This window comes from Rhinolophus sinicus, chromosome 4 (genome assembly GCF_057876585.1).
Source record: "Rhinolophus sinicus isolate RSI-liver-muscle chromosome 4, RSI-T2T, whole genome shotgun sequence".
In the NCBI taxonomy this organism is placed as follows: Eukaryota; Metazoa; Chordata; class Mammalia; order Chiroptera; family Rhinolophidae; genus Rhinolophus; species Rhinolophus sinicus.
In genome coordinates, this window is record NC_142504.1 from 30,842,937 (window position 1) to 30,858,666 (window position 15,730).

The following is a 15,730-nucleotide window of genomic DNA, read 5'->3' on the forward strand; positions in this document are numbered from 1 at the left end:
AATTTTCATTGAAGTTGTTTATAGACATATTCCCTAGTCCAATAGTAATAAACATAATTTTTCTGGTATAAATAAAAAAGAAAAAAGTAAAATGCGTAGACCATTTGGTATTTGTACATCTTAACCTGTTTTTCTTACTCTAAAATTTGAGATAGTTTTTGGGCAAGAGTGGCTCTGGTCAAAGAGATAAAGGAAAGCTTTCCAAAAAACCACACACGTTCCCTCATAAAAATAAAAGCAGAGTCTTGGTTTGCGTCCAGCCAGGTTGGCTGCCTGTAAATTCATTATCGATCTGTCACATGGCCCTACCGTATCTCCCCCACTCACTCCCTTGTCACAACAGAATTCTAATCAGGCTTTCCCCAAGTACAAGATTTATTCACGCTCATGCAGACCTGGTTTGGAACATTTTATTGGCAATACTGGTGTCATATTTAGGAACCACAGACTTTTGTCAGGCTGTGTTAGCTTGAATGACAAGTATCAATGGTCAACTATATTTGAAATATTGTTCAAGTACCTAGAAATAATAGGCATTAAAATTCATTCTGTTCACTGCAACACACTTCTAAAGATTTCTTGTCCTCAGTGGAACCGGCATACTGTAATTGTTATTTGGAACTTAATGTAACCTCAACAGCAGCAGAGACAATACAGTCCTCTCATTATGCACATGCTCTAGGATCATTTATTTTAATGCTTTCAAATAAATATGTTCCATGCAGCACACCACAATAAATAAGGAGCAGCAATGTTCTTCTAGTAAATCCATTCATAATGTGAGTCACCATGTAAAACACCACATCTCAAGTCTTTGGCCCTGCACCATATCATGAAGCACACCACATCTGCACCTAATCATATCTGGCTTCATATGGATTTAATAGGACTATGCCAGAAGTGCATGTAAGCACAAATTTAACCAGAGGTTTCCAGCTATTAAATACAGCTACTAAGTAGTTAAAAGGCAACAACTAAACCCGTAAAGGTCCCCCCTCCCCTTATTTTGAGACAGACATATAAAGATAGAAACGCTCTGGTGATTTTCAGGTTACTGGAGAGTAGGGTGGGATATATTTAGAATATTTGGAGCAAAGCTTGCACAATATGGCACCCAAAATGTCACGGCAATACTGATACTGAATGGACACTGAGTACGAGTGGAATTGATGACTGCAGACGCTGAGCTCAGAGGGTGAAGGCGGGGGCGGCTCACTTCCCCTAGGCAGACAGCTCCACGGTGCCTTCCTCCTCACTGTCAGCTCGGTTAGCTCGGATCTCCACAAGTGTCCTCGCAAATCGGGTCCACTCATCATTGTGGGGAACTGCAAGCTGCAAAGCAAATTAATGGAAAATAGTGAACAAGATATCTTTTATGTCTGAAAGCCTGGAAGCCAGCATGACTGTTTCTCCTGAAGCTGACATTTCCCTTGGAATGTAAAGGAAACCAGATATTCTCCTTCCTTGAATCGGTTAGATCCCTGAGTGTTGCTCTGAAACGGACAAGTTAAAGGAATTCTGTTGCTCTCAGCAGTGAAATTACTCAAGGAATTTTTAAAGAAACTTTAAAAACTTATGTCAACTATACAATGATGTAAAGTAGCCACGATAAAACACTTTCAGTAATGAAAATTCATCACCAGCAAACCAGACTTAGAGTAAACACAGCAAATACGAACTGCGCTACTGACTGGGATTTTGAAATAACTGTGGCATCGTCTCAATCGTTGCTACTGATCCTTTTTTAAAAGTGCTGCTAATGAGCCCATGTACATACATGACAAAAGTCTAGCTTACATATACAAAGAAATCTTACTACTATGAAATAAGATGTTGGCTTTTCCGGCAAGATCTTACTTGATGACACCTATGAATAATAGTAACAGTAGCTAAAATTTACCAAGAATTCTGTTCTAAGTACTATACACGTATTAACTTATTCCTTACAACAATCCAATGCAGGGTAATATTAGTGTTTCATTTTACAGAAGAAGAAATCAAGCAACAGAAAGATGAAATCATCCTACCGAGGTTACATAGCTATCACTGTTAGTGCCAATGTCATCTGATTCCAGTATTTACATCCTTAGCCAGCATGCTATACCGATTCGCCAAGACAAAGGGGATTTATAAAACTTCCCAAATAATATCTTCTTCTGTGCAAAACTCAGTGAGGAGAAAATTAACCCCACCCAATACAAATTGTAGGGATGAATTTTTGCTGGCTGATTTAAAGGATCACAATTACTCTTCATTGCATCCAAAAATGAGTTGGTTAAAGAGACCAAGCAAATATTTGGAATAGAACAGATCATCATTTGAAGGTGAGAAGCAGGATCAAGTAGAAGCCGAAATGATTTTCAGGGCCATCTTCTTGGAGGACTGCCCTACAAGATGGTGTGATGCATCCATATAGATACTAGTGCTACACATACTATCCTCAGAGTCTGTAAACATTAATAACACACACTTGTCCCAATCAACATGCATTTTTAAAAATAAAAAGAGGAAGCATATAAATCTAAGCTTTGAGATCACTTCTACAGCTGACCAAGTACCCACTATAAATAGAGCCAAACAATTAGAACTTTACATTTTCATTACATGGATGACATTCTCAGATACTATCTGTCCAAGACAACTTACTGGAGAGTGATATCATCATTTACAAACTATGTTTTTCAATTAGTGTTCTAGCACTAATGTTAAATGTTTCAAGAATATAATTCTGGAAATTGTGTACAGGTGGAGGAAGTAACTTCTACTTCCTTTGAGAAATGCAGTACTAATAAGAATGCTCATTTAGTCATATGAATGAGTTTTTGAATGGTTAAATACTTTCCTACTTATTGAAATGAATACAAATTTATTTTTAGGCAATGACAAGTTCACAACAGTATTGAATAACACTGTTATCCCTTTGTTCAGTCCATTTTCTCTTCTTTGAGCTCTTTTCCTAGGTTCCACGATTCTTCATTTTTCTCTTAAAATTAGAAAATACTGCACTGGGGAAATGAAGCCCTCAACATAAATGATACAAGAGAGCTAACAGAAAGCATAAGCAGCAAAGAGTTGGTATCATATTTATACGAAAGAATAGGTCCCCTATTCATCTTCTCTCCTCCAACTCCTGACCAAGTCCTTCCATAAAGAACCACAAAACCAAAGCCCAAGAAGAGATAAAAAGCTAATAATGATAACATATTTATAACTGTTTCTCATATAAGGTGAGAAACAAGCTAAAGCTAAAGCACCTCATAACTTTATATAACTTTAAATATTGGGAAAAGGCAGGTCTCACTAATAATACATAGTACATTGTTCATAAAGAGCAATATACTCTGGGAGTTTGGCTCTTAAACATAACACTATGTTATTGGTTATAATGGTACAAATTTAAGTTAACATATGATGCCATATGTAATGTTTTGTTGATAGCAATATCTAGAAACTATATACTAAAACAAGAAAATAGGTAACTACGTTTATAGTTTCATGTAGTAGCAATGGCAAGGCTGTTAAGAAACAACACTAATAAAGATTATGAAACAAAGGTTTGAATATGCGCCCAGATACAGTTTGGGACACAACTGAGTATCATTTATACTCAGATACTCAGTTGAAAAGTTGCACATCTAACTTTTCAAAAATGAATTTTATTAAATTTAAATGTTTGTGATGAACAAAGAAACTCTACAGTGGAACTACATTTGACCTTTTCCATGGGATGAGAATGGTGGGAATAATGGTACTATAATACCAAACATTTATCCTTAAAAATATAGATTATCCCTCACAAAAGGTTTTATACTATTCTAACATGTCCTCTTTTTGATCTGTGAAAGTTTTACTTAGTTTGGAAAAATATTACAAGTTTTTTTTTTTTTCAAAACCCTGTTCTGTCAAGTATTTTCCTCTCTAGAATATCATAAATAACACAGAAATATAAGTTTGCTTTGATTCACACACACACACACACACACACACACACACACACACACACACACAATTCTAGAGTAGAACACGATAAAAACACAGATATTTCTAGAAACTTAAATTGACCTATCTCATCCTATTACATGTTGTCATCTAGTTGACTATAAAAATAACACAAGGTAACTATTATGCACTGAGGCTTCATTTCCCCAGTGTAGTAATGTTAGCATTAGAAGGTGAATGGCCGACTGCCCCATATTTAGAATTAAGTATCATTGTCAGGGAGCGCTGTAAGCACAAGCTTAGCATGAATGTGTGAATGTGTATTTGCACGCAGGCGGTTTCCACATGCAAAGTAATGCTTTTTGGCATTTGAATTATTTGTAGGTAAGACCAAACAGGCATCCTAACAACCAAGAAGACCACTTTTTCCATTTGACATCTTTGGCTGTAAACAGCATCTGTTTGGACAGCACTGTCCTTTTTACCCTTGGCACTTCCTGAGTCTTCTCACCTGGTTCTCTCTGATTAGAAATTGCTAGAAAGGAGGCTCGGGAGCATAAATGCATCCGAGACCTTTCTCTCAGAAATTTTTAATCCAGTAATACCTCAGTCATTAAGTAGGAAAAACCTTTGCTCATGTTTCTCAGTTAAAGAAAAAGACTGCTCTCATTTCCTTTGGAACTAGCATACAAATTTATTCCATCAGTGTCGACCGACTACCAACCATTTGCCAGGCACTATGGTAGGGATTAAAGATACAGTGGTGAATCATTTTGGCATATGACTATGAAATACAGATGAAAATTCATTATCATATTTTCTTAGGTCAAAATGTGTGAATACTGGCATCGTTTTTGTTTTGTTTTGTTTTGTTTTTTACCTACACTGACATTCAAAATATGAATAGTCTCAAAGTTACCTTCGTACAGTGACAACTGCAACATTTCCTGGTATGTGTTGTGTGTCAAGCAAGTAGTGGGAAGCAAATGGCATCTTAATGACAGGGCTTCAGCACACCTTCAAGTTTCTATCAGGGCATGAAAGGCTAAATCTAGGGCATCGCTATAGCTTTTTTCCCCCTCTGAAAATAATAATTTAAAATAATTTATAAGCAATTTACATCTGTGATTGGAAAAATATTCACAAGTTTCTAATGGTGATGATTATTTTCAATCACTTAAAAAAAATCTATTAGAAGCACTGTGAAGAAAACAGCCCATAGTTCCATCAAGGGAACACCATGAGGAAAGGCTCGAAAAAAGTGTCCAGTATTGTACTGAATCAAAGTGCATTTTTCTGCCTTCATATTCATCAGCCAAAGTCTACATCCTAGGACATGGATGACTCAGATTTCCCACTGCTTCATATACGAGGTTCACAGTAACCAGTTCATCCCGTCCCCTCCCAATAGGTGTCTGTTTGCTTATTTTTTGCTAAATGTATAAAGCATATTTATGCCAAAAAACACACAGGGTTCTGATTCCTGAGATAACAAAATCTTAGAGATAACAAACTCTTAGCTTTAAGAGTGACCACCTTTTAAAAATATGATATGACCCTATCATATCATTGTAAACAGCCAATGTCAAAAGTAGTTACTGAGGTACCAACTTGGCCATAGGGAGGAGGTAAAATGAGCCTCAGATTTGGACAGGAGACTTACAGCCTGCTCTCTCGGTTACAGGCAATGGTCTGGCACTTAATGAGAGCATTGCCTCAATTGTAAAGTGGGGATGATGGTGTCCGACCCATTTATCAAGAGAGATGTGGAGAGGATGAGAATGGTAATCTAAGTGAAGAAAAGAGTATGAGCTCCTCACAGAATAGTTTTCCTTTTTTTTCCCTTTAAACTGCCATTCAGATTGAACATATTCTTCAAAATGATATGTTAAGTGGCACACATAGCAATTCTATAACATTTGTGTGGTTTGGTTTTTGTTTGCTTTAAGAATTAATTCTGATGTTTCCTATGTGAAGACATTAAGAAACGGGGTGCCGACCTCTCTTCAGCAGGCAGGGAACAGAGTATAGGGAGCTAAATGATTTGCCAAAGACCACATAACTTTCACGCTTTGTTCTGTTCATGTGGGGCAATCAGGAGCCCCACCCCTCTAAAAAATGCCAGCATACCAGGGCAGAATGGCATGGAATGTGTTTTGAATCACCTGCTAAAAGATTCTAAAGATTGTTTTTAATGTTCTCAGATTTTCAGAAGGCGAAAGGTCATCTTAGTAAAAAGCAAAAGTGCAGAACTTGTGGAAAAATCAATGAAAACTGATCATTTTAGTTCCCCCTCTCCACTACTTCTGAGGCCAGGTCATGGATCTGCCTCCTCTCCTCTGCCCCATCCCCTCCCCAAATAACTTATCAGTCTAACCACTGGGTGTCTTGCCTGGGCTTCTGTGCTCTTAAAGGGGAGCACAGATTGCAGAATAACTAGATTTTGAGAATGGAGCCAGGGTTGACGTTTCCCACCTCAGATATCAGCCAGATCATGCTTGCTCCCCCAGCTCTGCCACTTATTTGCTGTGTGTCCTTAATGTTTTAACATCTCTGATCTTCACTTCCTCATTTGTGAGAAAGGAATTTTAAGGCATGTCTCTTAGAACTGTTGTGAATATTAAATATGACAACAAAAACAAAAAAGAGCTTAGTACAGTGGTTGGCACATTATAAACCCTGAAGAAATGATGTTTTTTCCTTCTTAATTCTTATCTTCCTCTTCTCCAATTTTTTTTCTGTTTCTTTATTTTTGCTTCTTTCCCTCTTTTCTTTCTTCCATTTTCTTTACATTTAAAGAAGTATTCCTTATATTTTGTCACATTTGATTTCCTAAAAACCACACAAATGATATCCTAAATACTCATACTTTTAAGAATAGCTAAGTTTCATGAGCTGGGTGTGGGGAAAGGATTCTTTCAGATCACAAGAAAAATTCTGTCAGAGTACTTCTCATTGCTCATGTAAAACATCAAATTTAAAGTATCATTATTCCTTGTAAATATGCACATATAAATATGTACACATATAGATACATATTTTTATTTTTCAAATATGACTAATACAGCTTTATCTATTTTCTTTCTACAGAGGGATTCTACATTTTTAACTCAAGTCGTAAGGCTTTGCAACCACTGAACATGCTGTTATAAAAATTAAATGACTTTTATAACCAGGGTTAAACACACAAATATCATTCATGTGTCTCTTTTTATAAGCACATGGCTAACCATTTTGAACAGTCTTCAGTCAAGCCTCCCTCATTTGTTAGTAATTTTAAAGGGTTTATGGTACCTCGCAGCTGATTTTAATAGCTGCCTTATCTATAGTTACCTCCTACAAGCCCAATGGTGTATTTTTTTTTTATGGTAAAAATACTTGTCTCAAGGATTGTTTAGTATAAAAGTAGATTAATTAAAAAAAATTTTTTTTTGGTAATTGACAGAAAAGTATTCGGTAATTTCAGTTTGGTTTCTCAGATATATTAGGCATGGCAAACAATTGAAATATGTGGGACTCTAGGCTTTAGGATAAATATTCCATGGATGTGTGGTTCATCAGCATCTTTGTAATCTTTCAATTAAATGGAGTTATTTTTTAAAAGTCTGGGACGAATATGTTAACAATTGATTCCGAACAGATACACAATTCCTCTCCTGTAGTATCCTAAAAATTAAAGTTTTCTGTTAAAAAAGATATCTTACAAATTACCTTTTCACTTGAATATGCATTGATTTTTTTTCATTAGTGCATTTACAGAAACCGTGGCAGAATGACTGCTAAACCCCTTCAAGCTCTAAAAGCTTTTTTAAAAGTACAATTATTAATGACACCCCAATTCAGGAGATTGTGGAGTTGCTGGTATACAAATACACGTTTGTGTTCAGAGGAAGCCTATATTTTTTAGGGCAATTCCCTTTGCCACACACACAGATGGAAGCAAAGTGGGAGGTAATAAGCAATGAAACAGCCGCTGGAACTCGCTTCATATAAATACAGCTCCACTGTATTTAACTCTTGGGAGAGTCTAAGCATCACTGGTAACAATGGATGAAACCACGGACCAAATTCCAAGCCAGAATGCAGTATACAGAGGGCTTAAGTATACTACAGTGTTCAACCACAAAAAGATATACTGTGTGGTAATTTAGTATTTACAGCAGTTTTAGAAATGTCCAGAAAGTATAAGTTACATTAGTCTCCATTCGGTAGCATCTGCTATTACCAGTCAGTGGGCTAAAATTTCTGTGAAATTTAGCAGCATGCTAACCTATAGCAGTCTAATGATATCTATTTCTGGTTAAGAAAGAATTTCTTTTATCTGAAAATCCCATCTAAGGGAACCGTCATCAACCCATGAAGCTTGAGATCTCTGCCAAAATCTCTTCCTTGTATCTTTAAATGAGTGGTTGACTTTTATGGCATGTTTGCTAGAACAACACTTTTAAAAAATCCATTACCACCCAATTAAGGAAAGACATAAAGGTAGGACATAAAAGTCAAAAGTAAATAGTAACAAATATAGATCTATATCAATTTCAATAAGCTAGCAACCATTGAAGCAAATTAATTTTAAACACTATTCTTAAAAATGAACATTTAAAAATATTCTTCCCGTTAAAATTTAGCATTATAGGAAGCATGACAAAATTCTGACGTTTTTACCTATGGAGGGGAAAAAAAAATCACACGGGAAAAAAAAAATCACACAGCTAAAAATCACACAGCTAAAGAAGAAAGAGTTAATTAACTAAGGTTTTAAAGATGACCTTGTTCACATTTGTATTAAAATCTTATCACCCTCCTTTCTTCAGAAATCTCTTAAGCATTTTTTTTTCCTGTTATTTGGAACAATCTATTTCTCTGTCCAAAAGATGGAAAAAAATGCTAAAAACATTGGCTGATGGGCAATAATGGAAAATAAACTTTTAAAACTTCAATAACCACTTTTTTCCATCACACAAAAGATCAAGAAAATGACAGGGAAATGAAAAAGCATGTGCTACTCAACCTGACCTGTCATATTAGCTGACTAAACATATATCCCGTCTCTTCCTGATATTATTAACTATAGGTTTTCTAGCAAATTCCTAACAACCACTGCATCTAAGCAGTTTTGACAAAGAGAAAGGAAGCTTATTGCTAAACACCTTAAAAACATTTACCAAGGTAATAAAAGAAATGTCATTCCCTCCTACTGAATGTTTGGGCATAAAAGAGGTATTTTTATAATGTAGTTCATGAGTTACCGTATCTACAGTGTCCAAAAAAAACACAATGAAAAGGAAGCATTTTTTCCAGTGGTTTGATAACTATTTGAACCAACTGTTAGGCTTTCGTTACACTAGGGGCCAATTGCTCACTTTTAAAAGCACAGGAGGGGAGAGGGCCTGGATAGAGAGTGGAAGGAAGGACAAGCACTCTTTTCTAAATATATTTTCTATATGTCCTTTTTCATGCAAATATAGTTAAATGGAGAATTTCTTCCTGTCCATGAATCTAGCCAACGTGGAGGTTGCACTCTGACTGCTTCACACAATTAAGCTTTCCCTTGACCTTTCACATGTAAAACATTCACTCACTCAAATATTTGAGTGCCTGTTATGTGCCAGGTACAGTGCTAGACCAGGTTGTCCTATTCAAAAAAACAATTTTAAGTATCTACTTTCCAGTATGTTTCTAATCTCTAAAGATTAGAAACTCTACTAAGGAATGTGATTAACCAAAAGAGGCCTGCCAATCTGATTTGTTTTCCTCCTAGGTCAAAAAGGTAGCTAGTTCTTAGGACACCAGAAGATGTTCACTTTTTCCTAAGGGTTTTTAATGCTAAGACAAACACACATGAAAGATTTCATCTAAACGTTGAGAAACTGTTGGCTGGCCTTGAGGAGAAAGATCTTAGGGAATGGACCACTGGTCAGTTTTATCTGCCAGCTGAAAAAGTAAAAGTGCAATAGTTCTTCAATAATGTTCAGCTTCTATATTCCCTAAACGGTAAATAATGTATGTTTTAATGTAAAAGATGTTCTGATAATTGGCATTCTCAAAAATTCATGCTAAGTGAGCTTCCTTGAAAGTATAACATAATGATTCATTCACTCCCTCACTCTGCAAGTCCAACCTATATGGTATGTAAATGTTTACACATAAACATGAACGAGCAGATATTGGATTTCCTATTATATTTTAGATATACCAATAGTAACACACAGACTCCTGGAAGAAACAAATAACTCCCCATTTCTACAAAGGCCAGTGTTAAGCTAGACTCAGATGATTGAAGCAGCTTCATGCTCGGCTGGTCTAAGCTGTGATTTGAGGCCACTGTTCTAAGCAGTAATTTTTCAAGATAAAATTTAGCAGTTTTGAAATTCTAAAACTAAACACAATTTTGTCAGCCATAAAAAAAAATTCACACTATAATTAGCAACTGCTTCAAAATCCGAACCGCTATTGAAGATGACAGTTTGAAACCACAGAAGAATCATAAATATGATTAATTATACAAACTGGCACTTGTTTCAGAAGGTTTATATTCATAGGCCATTTATCACCAAAATGGGAATATATGAATTTCATTGAATATTGCAAATTACTACACACACATTAATTTGGTTTCTATAAAATTAGATATTAGGGTTTTCTTTTCATTTAATCAACTACTCCATAATATATAAAAGTCATAAGTATTTTCTTGTCAATTCAGAAAAAAAGTGGCTTGAAAAGATATTAATCCTTCAAATCTATTTTTAATAAACCAATGCTACCTGAATAAGTACTTTATTTACATAATAATTAGTTTAATCATGGCCTTTTACATATATAATTATCAAAATGAAAGCCACTGCTACTACATTCACTATAAGATAAATAATTATAACATTAATTGGAATTAATAGCACTTTTTCTTTTCTTTTTTAAATTAAGCATTTTTCCTAGAAGAAATCAATACCAAAATTATAATCATACATTTTAATCGAATTACTTTATTTCAAATTGGCATATTTTATTATGACAAAGAAATTAATATATTATTGCAAAGTAGCTTATTTTATATAATTATATTTATTAGCACCCAAAATCTGTCCACATAAATATAGCTTTGTGGTTTTTTGACTTAACTAAACAGTGTTGTGCCTACAACAATAAAAATTTAGGTAAATAATGAAAAGTCCAGTTGAGAATTCTGATATTTTAATTCTAGGTCATCAACTATCTAGGTGTTAGCAGCAGAGCTAAGTATTTACATTTTCAGTTTTTATCGGAATGTTTGACATCATGGAGTAGTTTATGCCAAAGTCCTTCCTTTTCCATGAAATGAAAACTAAAAGAAGTGTGTCTCATAAGGATATATATATATATATATATATATATATATATATATATATATATATAGCGAGAGAGAGAGAGAGAGAGAGAGAGAGAGCGAGAGAGAGAGAGAGAGAGAGAGAGAATGAGAGAGAGAGAGAGAGAGAGAGAGAGAGAGAGAGAGAGAGAGAGAGAGAGAGAGACTCTCAACTGACGAATAAGCTGGTACTGGCAAAGACCTTCAAGCATCTAACAACTTACGGCCACAATCACTTAATGAGGAACACTAGGGTTTGGGGTGATTATAACTGGACGTAGGTAAGCGGAGCCCAGATCTGCTCCCTTCTTCTGGAGGCTGCCAGAGCTTAACCATACTACGTATCAGGTTTGTCATCAGCAGGGGATAATGGCCTTCATAAAGCCCAATAATTACATTGACTGATTTCAAATGCAGTTCGTTTTCATTAAGGGACTCTTATTTGAATTAACCACAAAATCTCAGTTTAACTTCGTATTTTGTGTTCCGCACACCCCCTCCCTCACAGAGGGGGGTTATTTATATTCAGGGCATAAACTTCTTGTGGAAAATTGATGAAGGCCCTGTCCTACTCGAAAACGGGAAGTAGTTTCATAAAGCAAACAATTATTGCTTAAGTGTAATCCACTTAAAAACCATAAATGTATTGTATTTATTTTGTGTCACTCAAATCCTTTTTAACTTCCAGCACTTCCAGTTTCTCAGAGGCTACTATAAATCTGCTATTTAAGGTACAAGAGAAATGGCTCATCCAATCTCTTTTATTCTTATTCTAGCTGGCTATGAAAACTGTGTGAGGCACGTTTTCATAGTCCTTGTAGATTAAACCTTGACCATCATTCTAAACTACATGACATAGATCATTTTTCCTGTTGGGGTTCCAAATAAACTTGCCATTTAAATTTTTCGTTTCAGATTTAAAATATGTCCAAATGGACATTTAAATCATGCTTTATGTTTTGAGCAGTTATATTTGATCTCTCATGTTCATCTGCATGTTTCCTAGCCAATTTCTCAAGTCCCTTTTATATTTGGTCAAATATACTGCATTTACTGAAATTTGTAATAAAATGACCACTATTGTTTTGGTCCCCAAATAGTCATATCAACCAAGGTATCTGAGATGCTATCAAAGCTCAGGGTTAAAAATCTAAAGATGCAGCACATTTTCTTAGGTAATGAGTGAATGGGACATCAGACAAATAAAGCCAGGATGATGAGATTTATTCATCTCCCAAATTACAGTTTTTAAGTTGCCATTTTATTTTTTAAATTCTTCTTTAAGCTGAAAACGATTTCAGAATTTTATCATTTGACTACTGCAGAAATACAATCAGGCATTTGAAACTTCTGTGTATTTTTCACAACTGAAAACAAAATCTTCCTTGGAAGAGGTTAATGGAAAACGAAATAATAGGAGGTGGAAGATAAACTGCTTCTTTCAAAACTGGAGCTGCAAACAGCATTCTAACTAATTCAGATAAGCAGCAAACATAGTGGTTAGGGGATATTTATGACAGCTGCGTCTGTGTGACAGCACTGAAGCATTAACAATGGCAACAGGCTTTCTATAAAACACATCTGCTTGGAAGACAGGTAGATAGGCTGACTATCAATCATAAGGACACGTGAATAATTCTATACTCACTGCCCCATGTGCTATTAAAATCAGCACCGCATATATAGAAAAGCTTGCTATTCAATGAAGGAGCCACGGCAGTGAGTAATTTTTGTTTTTAATTCTTTAGAATATGTGTATTCACATATCATTTAAACAATCCAACAATGATTAACAACTCTCTACAAGTATATTCTGAAGCAAAATACGCTCCACATTTTCAGGTTATATTTGTAGTTCATTTATGACTTATCATACCTGCATTTCAGTTAATTGAATGGGATCATACAGCTCCAAAACAAACAGATTGCAATCCCATGGTTTAGAGAAAAAAAAACAAACCTCAAAACTTATTCAAGAGCTAGAGCTAGGCTCATTTTTTCATTTTAGATTGTAGAAAATTTAAATGGTGCACACAACCACTGTCTATTTAAATAACTTTTAAGATGCACAAATAGAATAAAAATTATAGCCAAATAGCAAAAGGGGTCTTCTCTGTCTTTCCGAATCCCCATAACTGAATCCACATAACTTCCATTTATGCTAATGGGAGTTAAGCACCTGCTCTGCCAAGAAAACAGACCCCTATCTGTGAAAATAAATGTGTACAATATATTTTCCAGATACAATGCTGAAATCAAACAACCAAAAATGTGTGCTATATAAACAAAGCATCATGTGGCCTACCTGAAAACATTGCTATTTTATATTTTACCTCCTTAGTCATAGGCCCAGAGATATTACTCATGCCTTTGCCATTTACATGTAACAAAAAGAAGGAAAAGGGGGGGAGGGGGGAGTACAAAAACTCAATCCAGTCATTTCAGTGAGCTCATACACAATCCTCTGTTTACCCTTTAGAAGTTCATAATAAATTGTATCAGTAAATCTGGATTGAAGCCACTGCTCTCTGCCTTCATCTTAAAAGTCATGGAGGATAATTGTACTTAATAGAGGAGGGCACGATCACGGGGACACTGCGCTGGGAATCCCTGTAGCAGCTGCAGCCTCAGCTGGAACTGGAGGTGAGTCAGATGATTGGTAACAATTGGTGACACCAGAGTCCCTTTCTGGCTGAGTGTCAGGTCTCACCAGAAGGCCCATCTACCTGGACTTGAACGGGGATGTGTCCCTTGGTGGTCACAGAAGTCTCTTCTCAGGGAGTTCTTGACAACGGGGTGGATAGAAAAAGCCTGTACCTCCCCACTCCAGTTGTAGCATCATGGAGATCTTTCCCCAAACTCCATCATACTTGCAGTTAAAGTTACGATGTGAGCAAAACAGGGTGGTGGGGAGGAGAATTAGAATACCCAGTATGGTTTCAGCTCTATTTTTATGGGCCTCATGATATTAATAATGTACAGTCATTACTATTTCCATTCAACATTTTAAAATAGTCTTAAGAAATAGGTAATAAGAAGAACATATGGCATGTACTACATTTAACCACATTTCTAAAAAAATTCTCCTTCTTCCTAATGTCTAGGTAAAGGACAAAATTTTTCATTTCTGATATGCATTTCTGATATGCATCGTGAGTGGCATTAAAAGCAAAACTCTTGTGGACAGAAGTGGCTACATAATTTGCAGGGCCCAATGCAAAATGGAAATGTGGGGTGTCTTGTTAAAAAATTCCTGAACAATTACAAGACAAGGATAGCAGGGCATTTACACCAAGGTCAGGGCCGTATGAGATTGCACGAGCTGCACAATCATGAAGTCCCCCTCGCTCCTGGAATAGGACCTCGGCAAAAGATGGCATGCTGCCCACTCCTTTCTCCTCAGCCTAACAGATTTCTCAGTCAAATCAACCATGGGAGAATGAGTGTGAGATGGTTTCCTGCAGACACCTATTCAATGTACTGAGGTCCCAAAGAAAATGTATCAACAAAGTATACTCTAAAAACTATCATTTACTTTCTTATACAGATTGTATTATAATGCTTATTAAAAAGTGTTTCATCTTTTCTAGAAGGTTCCACAAAGCAAGGTTTTCCATCCAAGGCCATCCTGACCTTAGTGAGGGTTTCAGTTTTAATGGGGACCAGAGAACCAGTTTTGAATGCAGATTGATAGCACAGTCTACTGGCAATTTGATCCTCAATACCGTATTTTTTTCTTTTCTTCTATATCTTTTTTCCTTTTTAAATCACTTCCTGCTCAAACTCCTTCCCTCTCATCAGTCATGCACCAACCTTAGAGCTGACCTCAAATTCTAAAGGGGCCAGCTTGCCATGAAGGCACTTCGTCTGGCTTTCTGCATTTTAGGTGATTTGAAAGGCTGGGGAAGCACTGTTGAGATGGTGTCCTTCTTGCCCAAGTCCAGTTATGCTTGGTCAGTTCTAGGCTGTGAAGGAGACAATAGTAATTGCAATAATGGTGACATTTGCCCATGAAGTGATCTACTCTCTCTCAGAAGTGGGCTTCAGCTGAGCTCAGCTGCAGACAAGCCATCTTTCCTTTTAATACTTGGAGCCTCCACAGTGTTGGTCTTCAAAGATTCAGAACACAGAGACGAGCCAAGGGAAAAAGAACTCCCCCCAGAAATAAATATGAGGTAAATTTGTAAATACCTTACAAAAATACTTAGGAGGGGAAAAAACTACAGTTAAGATAAAATTATCTTGTTAAGTCTGAGTTTTTCTGAGCTGTAGATTGCTTTGTGTATGATCAACAATACAGAAAGGGCTGTTCAAATGTATAAGCCTATCCTGAGTTTTGGTCATTCACAGAAGGGCTAGAAGATTATAAAATTACCTACTCTCAATAAAATAGTATATCCTTTTCTTTTTTCTTCCTGTAGTGAATTTGTAGGGATAAACAACCCT

The 15,730-nt window shown here is 36.0% G+C and overlaps 1 protein-coding gene across 9 annotated transcripts in view; it reads right to left on the bottom strand.

Moving 5' to 3' along the window:
* Positions 1–396: 396 nt before the first annotated feature.
* The window catches only part of DYNC1I1 (dynein cytoplasmic 1 intermediate chain 1), a 289,513-nt gene continuing 274,179 nt past the window's right edge, over positions 397–15,730 (bottom strand). For all 9 annotated transcript variants that reach the window (XM_088797746.1, XM_088797748.1, XM_088797745.1 and 6 more), the window contains one exon: positions 397–1,332. In XM_088797746.1, coding sequence (XP_088653872.1) covers positions 1,222–1,332 — 111 coding nt within the window. In that variant the 3' untranslated portion in view covers positions 397–1,221. The remainder of the gene's footprint in view (positions 1,333–15,730) is intronic.